The 7,451-nt window shown below is 41.9% G+C and overlaps 1 protein-coding gene across 1 annotated transcript; it reads left to right on the forward strand.

Annotated features, from left to right (window-relative positions):
• The first annotated feature begins 577 nt into the window (after positions 1-577).
• ECHDC2 (enoyl-CoA hydratase domain containing 2) lies at positions 578-7,300 on the forward strand. The gene is made up of 10 exons (XM_039556491.1): positions 578-666; positions 2,051-2,118; positions 2,735-2,822; positions 3,136-3,222; positions 4,373-4,465; positions 5,049-5,105; positions 5,493-5,680; positions 6,127-6,177; positions 6,528-6,575; positions 7,039-7,300. The coding sequence occupies exons 2-10, from the start codon at positions 2,068-2,070 to the stop codon at positions 7,114-7,116; spliced, it is 741 nt and encodes a 246-aa protein (XP_039412425.1). The 5' UTR covers positions 578-666; positions 2,051-2,067; the 3' UTR covers positions 7,117-7,300.
• The last annotated feature ends 151 nt before the right edge of the window (positions 7,301-7,451 follow it).

Here is a 7,451-nt window from a genome sequence, read left to right on the forward strand (position 1 = left end):
GATGTGGCACTCAGTGCCATGGTCTAGGGGACAAGGTGGTGACCAGTCATAGGCTGGAGCTGATGATCTCAGAGGTCTTTTCCAACCTAATTGATCCTGTGATTCTGTAATTCTTTTCCTACAGAGACGTCTTCAGGACGGACACTCGACGAGATAATTCTCTTTTCCTGAAATGCTTCTTGTTACCTACAGATGGGTTTACAGTAAAAGCTGAACATCTGACCCTTCATCAACTCACGCTTCCAGGTGTCCATCCCCTTCCCTCACTCTGCCATCCTTGAGGATCTCCACGGCTCGAGCACAATGGAAATCACCTCCTGCCTTTCACAGATACCCCGGCGGCAGCCGGTGTCAACTTCAGCCAAGCTTCTGGCGGTGCTGTTTGTGACAGCGACCTTGTTTCCCACCGCACGGCTCCTCACTTGTTAGCAACCCTGCCCCTGCAGGGGGGTGTGTGAGCGCTGCTGACTTCCCCCGTCGGCGGCCGTTCCCCCTCGGAGGCGGAGCCCGGCCCAGCCCGTCCCGGGCGGAGGGGGCCCGTTCGAGCAGCGGCCATGCTGCGGCTGTGGCGGGCGGTGCCCGCGGCGCTGAGCGGGGCGCGGGGCCGGGCGGGCGCGGCCGGGGCGCGGCGGAGCGCGGAGGTGCTGCTGAGCGCGGCCGGCGGCGGTGAGTGCCGGGACTCGGAGTGCGGCTCTGGTTCTGCCAGGTCCTCCTGGAAACAGCTCCGCGCCCGGCCTGGCGTGAGCGGGACCGTGTGCTCCCAGCACGGCGCTGCCCGAGCCGGGGTGACAGCCCTGCAGAGCCCGGGGCGCTCACTGTTGTTTTGCTTTCAGTTGTGCCTTGATACTTATTTTCAAGAACGCTGTTGCCGAATGACTCTCTAGATACTTTTTAAAAAAAGTTATGTGTGCAGGAGAGCTCAACGCAAGAAGTTCCGGTTTGCATACTTTAGATTTTTCTAACAGCAATAACGTACTGTGATAAAGGTAGGACAGGACCTGGGCATGCCTGTGCACATTTATACATGAGAGCCACGAAGCAGTTTCAGGTTTGGTTCAGATGGCCAATGGATTTACTTTTTGTGTAACCCTTGCAAGAGTTTATAATCAGTTCTTGGTATTTTGCTGGTTACAAAGACATTAAGTAGTTACCAGCTGTGAATTCCTTTGCTGGTGCTCGCTGTCACTTGCGTCTCCGTTTCAATGTGACACGTCTCTGGTTCAGCAGCTGGCCACTGACATAGGCACAGGGATAGACAAGAGACCTCCCAGCGGGGCACAAAGACCAAGCAAAGCCGGTGCCAGATACAGCTGTGCACCTATAGCCCAGCAACAGCATCTTCCAATGTTCACGCCTGGGAAGTGAGCAGAAGTCCAGCCAAGGAAATGGGAGATGTTTTTTCTCCCCAAAGCATACAGAAGGCATTAGATAATAATTTACAAATCACATGTGCAAAGGAGAAGTCGGTAGATGTTGTGGGTTTATTTTTCTGCTTGGACTTGGGAACTTGGAGTGGAGTCCTTTCTGCTGATGAGCTTATAATGTTGAAATTAAATGGAGCTGCAATTTCAAAATGGTTCTGGAACATGAACAGAGGTCTGTGCTGTTCTCATGCACACAGAAATCCCAAGAGGATGGTTTCCTTCATTAAGGAACGTACTTGAACACAGTAAAAAAACTAAATTAAGTAACATTCAAAAGAGAAACCTAAGATGGATCGTTTGGGTTTTGGTTTGTTGTTTGGGGTTTTTTTCCCCACTTCTGCAGTGATTCTAAGTTACATGTTCTTGGATGTCCTACTCATTTTTTTAAAAGACTGCTTACTCATAGTCTTCTACAGTGCTACTGTATTTTACAGTTGTTCTGCGTAACTGGGTTTTGTAGACATGGTGTGCCACCTCTGCTTTTAAAATTACTGATTGTTTTAGAATATAACTTATATGCATTTTCAGGAAGGAGAAGATGCAGCATATGCAGATATTATTCCCAGTTAAATTACTGTGTCAGAGAACTAAATGAAGTATAACTGAAATTGTCTCCTATTACTAAGGTATTGCTGAAATCTTAATGAACCGACCCCACGCAAGAAATTCACTGGGAAAAGTATTTGTAAATGAAGTGAGTATGGGCCTTGCCTGTGAGTGTGTTTGGAACCATGATCAATAACTAATTGCAATGAGAATAGTTGTGGGAAATCTAAAAAAAAAAATCTTATCTCATGATGAAGGGCAGTGGGAGATGGCATTGGGGCAAGGCAGGTGAACCTGGAGAAAAACGGGATATAATAGCTACTGCAGTAACCTCAGATGTGGACAGAGATATTCGGGTTATTTAAGTTAGCTAATTTAAGTTAATTTATTGAAGTTAACTCAGATGCAAGTTAATGTCCTTACAACAAAAGCATACTCGTTGTCACACCATAGCAGGTGATCTGTTGAAGGATGACACATCCTGGAGAAAGTTTGGCTCATGGCTGGACAGGAAGGGAAGTTTTAGGTACAGCAAAAGTCCATCTCTGAGTGGAAGGAAAAAAGCGATGGGGAAATGTGTCATTCTGAGTTTGTCATGGAAAAACCTGCAGGTTCCACTTAGATGATTTCCATGAATTTCCTGGAACCTTCAGGGAAAAAAACCCCCACTTCTATCATAGATTTGGAGCTTGCTATGATTTAGGTGTATATACACATCCACATGCCTAAAGCCGTTCTTCTCATCTGCACTCCCTCCCTCGTAGCTGTTCAGTGCCCTGGAACAGCTGCGCTTCGATGAGGAGGTGCGTGTGGTGGTGTTCAAGAGCGAGGTGAAAGGAGTGTTCTGTGCAGGTGAGTAGCAAAGACACTGCAAACTATTCTCAAAAAATGTGGTGGCTCTTAAGGCTGTGTGCTGATCAGATCATGCAGAAAAGCAGTTGAAAATGAGTGCTAAGAAAAATTAAAATAAATCTGTCAAAAGGGCACAGAGGAGCACCCCCATCAGTGCTGCAAGCCCAAATGTCCACACTCCAACTTCCACAGATGTTACTTAACTGGAGTGCTGTATTTCAAGACTTTTTAAATGGCTTGTTCTCTGAGAGGGACAGGAGGGAACAGTTCAGATGTCTTTTCCTGGATTCTGACTTTTTTCTCCTTTATTTAGGAGCAGACTTAAAGGAACGTGCAAAGATGGATGATGCAGAAGTTGGAGAGTTTGTTAGAAGACTGAGAAATCTCATGGATGAAATAGGTAAAGGATTATCTCAGTTGGAAAATTTATCCTAAACCACCTGTAGTGAAACATTTAGAAACACTCTAGGAGGGGATGACTAGCAGATATTCCACCTAGGAGTAGCTTTCCAAATGGCTTCAGCTTATGCCTAAAACAAATATCCAATTAGAATTAAATACCAACTCCAAGGGCAAGATGCATTTCAAATCCACAACAAAGCACGTATGCACCTATGTAATAAATACCTGCTCTGAGAAAGCATTTGTTTATTCCACATTTCTGTGGAATCCTTGGCAGGCAGTGCTGTGTTGGTTGTCCCACCTCCAGTACATGCTCAGAAACACTCATAATACGGCAGGGACCTAATAACATGGATTTGAATCTATGAATGGATTTGCTAAATGGATCTGTGAAATGTCAGGGGGGTTTGTATCTACAGCACCCCCCACCTCCCTTTTCTTTTTCTTTGCAAAAGGAATATGGACTTCTGCAATTAATTTTCTTCCCCTACTAATGAGTTATTCTGCTCTCACTAGAGAGAAATACCAAAGTGAAATCTGTCTAAAATACCAATCAGAATTGGAATTTCAAAAAAATAAATTTTTTTTTAAAAAAATCACAGGAGCAGTCAGAGGGGTGGTTACAGCAGAGAACTAGCTCAGGTCTGGAGTTTGCACCCAGCTGCTTGAGTATCTAAGAAAAGTATCAAGAAGCTAATCTCCAGATACATCAAGTTCCTCACTATGAGGTAACATAGTTCAACAGTGTTTACTGTTCCTGTTTTCAGGAGCCTTGGATAACAAAAGCACCACAAAAACTCATCCTTGTGACAGGGCTTAGGGATGGTGTCTCTTCCTTGGCTGTTTAACTGCAACAGGTGAATATTCATGTCATAAATTTGCAAGGAGAGAATTCATCCTGTTTTGCAGTGCAGTTACTTTGTGTTTGCAAGCTTCTTTGCATGAAAGAAGCATGTTCTGCATTCTTACAAAGAAGGGAGAAGTGCAAGATCATTTTTACTGTTTCAAGACCAAAAGTTTGTGGCAGAAGAAAACGAGTTCTTGAGCAATTTTGAACTAAAAGCTTTAGAATTTCAGGTTTTAAATTCCAGAACCGTGTGAAACAGAACTTCTGGAACACAACTGTGCAATCTGTGCTCTCTCTGTAGCTGCCCTGCCTGTGCCCACGATTGCTGCAATTGATGGCTACGCCTTGGGTGGTGGATTAGAGCTGGCCCTGGCCTGTGACCTTCGAGTAGCAGGTTTGTGTTGCTCAGTGTAGCAATCTCCTGGTAATTGACTGTTTTTTAAAGAGAACTTACATAACAGTGGTTTGTTAATGGAATCCAGAAGCTTGAGAGGGACTTAAACAGTAGGCATTTGTCCAGAAATGGTGACATTTAGTTACTATTTGGAAAGTAGTTCCTATGCTTAAAAAGCAAAGGCTGTTTTTAGATAAGGTTAGGATTCCTTTAGAAAACTATTTAGAATTAAACAGTTACTGTAACTTAGTACTGTATCAGCACTTTGGCTAGATCTAACCTTCTTAACTTAAATCGTTTTGGGCTGGAAGACTTCCTTCTTCTGTTTCCACACTTCCATCCATTACATTTTATCTAGTAGGGACCAAAGGTTCATTTTTCTAGCTAAAATTGCTACATTGGGGTCAACAGACTTGAAATGGACATTGATTAAGTACTGTAGTATTCAGACTTTCTGGCTATCTGGAGAAATGGAGTTAACAGTTCAGCATTGGCAGTTTTATTGATCAGTTCAGTATGGAAAACTGAAAAAGTTGTTATACAAATCAAAATGTAGCAAACCCTACATTTATTTTTTTAATAGCTTCATCAGCTAAAATGGGCCTTATTGAGACCACACGAGGACTTCTGCCTGGAGCAGGTAACCTTCTTTACATCTTAACCTTCATTAAGCCTTCATAAATATTCATTAAATCTCACCTTCTCAGCTGTATTGTAAATATTTTTCCATTAGAGCACTTGAAGTGTTCTGAATGTAAATTAGAAGCAGCATCTTACAGTCACACAAGAGACTTATGAATCAGGAGTTCTGTTTCAGACTTGCTCTGAATTTAGTCCCTTTACACCTTTTTTATCAAAATACTGAAGCCTTTCAGAAGCCTCCAAAAGTGTTGATATATTCAGCCAGTAGTTATTAAAGAAACATATGATCCCTTTGTTTTTTAAGCCCCCTGGTTTTGTAAGGAGACAAAATATTACAGGGGCATTTGTCAGAAATAGAAAATGATGTTTTTCCTGTTGTCCTAAGGTGGAACCCAGCGCCTGCCCAGATGTGTTGGCATAGGTCTTGCAAAGGAACTCATTTTCACTGGTAGACAGATTGATGGAGAACAGGCCTTCTCCATGGGGTTGGTAAATCACTCAGTGCCACAGAACAGCGAGGGAGATGCAGCTTACCAGAGAGCTTTAACTTTGGCTAAAGAAATCCTGCCCCAGGTAAGTGCATTGTTCATGGGACCAATGTGTAGACGGTGTTTGTGCTTCCCTTAAGACAGAGCAAACAAACACCTGAAATTCCTTTCTCTGAAACACCGAAGTCTTGGTTCCTGGTCTTTAAGTCTCTTAAGTCTGTCCCTTATCGTGAATGCAGTTTCTGTAGGAACAAGCATTAACATCCAGCTCCTTAACCCACAGGACAGTTTCACCCCCCAGCGGCAGCCATGCAGACCTGCAGGAAACGCTGAAACCTCACACTGTGTACATCTGTGAACTGCAGACAACACCAAACTGATTTTTTTAAAATAGTTATTACCTTACTGCAAATTTCTGCAGACTAAAGTGTCATTTGGAGCTACGATAATAATACAATTCATCTATTATGAATTCATGTGAATTTTAATTATTTAAAATATTTGTTATCGGTTTTGTTTTTTTTAATAAAGGCACCATTTGCTGTGAAAATGGGAAAACTGGCAATAAACAAAGGAATGGAGGTAATAATTCTTTTTTTTTTAAATACTGAGGTGACTGAAAAGATGAGCAGCTCTTAAAAATTACTACAGTAAAAATGTTTAGAACAGATGAGCTATAAAAATCTTTCTATATATTTAGAATTTAAAACCATTTCAGAGATTTAAAAATTTTTCTTTAAAGATAAAATTAATATGGCAGGATTTTTTTTTTTCTACAGATGCTAACACTGTAGTTCTAATATTGGAGTGAAGATCACTTACTATGACTGACTGATTGACAGTGACTGAGTGCTCTCATTGATTTGAGAGCTATAAAGTAGCTTTGAGGGCTGTACTCCAGACAAATCTCACACCTTTCCTCTCCTTCCCAGGTTGACATTGCATCAGGGATGGCTATTGAGGGGATGTGTTATGCCCAGGTAAGTTGCCTACAGAATTAATTCCTGAAAGGAACAACTGTATGTTAGTTATAGAATGAGCTTTATAAGTGGTGTCAGTTTAATAAATTCAAAACAATTCCTTCTGTAGTTCTTTGCAGCAAATTTTGAGATCATGCACCTTCCTCAGCTAATGGAACAATACAGTGTATTACAATATTACATATAATGGGTCTGTCAGTGCATTTTAAGATGGTGAAGTATGAAGATTATGGAAAACTATTTTCCTATATAGTTTTATGGTCTTTGTCTTAGATGCTTTGCTTGTGAGTTACAGTACAACCTCTTTTTTCCTAATTGCAAAACATGGAACTTTGTATATCACTGAAAGAAAAGCAATCTTTGTCTTAGACTATTACTGCTAAATTACTCAGGACTTAAAAACACATGAGACTTGTAAATGGAAAACATACCTCTTTCTTTTCTTTTTTTTTTTCTAATGCAGAATATTCCCACCAAAGATCGTCAGGAAGGGATGGCTGCCTTCAGAGAGAAGCGACCACCTCGGTTCACTGGCAAATAACACCTCCTTCTTCCCCTTGAAGGTATGGAGATAAAGCAGGACTGAAGAGGATCCACTGATTCTTAGGATTATTTTTGACTCCATTCTGTGCACTTAACTCCTTGCCTTGGACTGCATTTCTAACTACTCCCCTGGATCACTTTTCCGTACAAACCTCCAAATAAAGATTTAACTTTGTACCTGATCTTTAAAGCATGTTCATCTGAAGTCAGTGGTTATGGCTCTCACACAGATGTCAAGTAAGGAATATGGAGAAGCTTTGGCTCAGCATAAGCAAATTTAAAAGGGCAGAAAACATACATCTAAACAGGAAAAACAAACACTGGAGAGAAATT

This window comes from Corvus cornix, chromosome 8, assembly GCF_000738735.6.
Source record: "Corvus cornix cornix isolate S_Up_H32 chromosome 8, ASM73873v5, whole genome shotgun sequence".
NCBI classification, from domain to species: domain Eukaryota; kingdom Metazoa; phylum Chordata; class Aves; order Passeriformes; family Corvidae; genus Corvus; species Corvus cornix.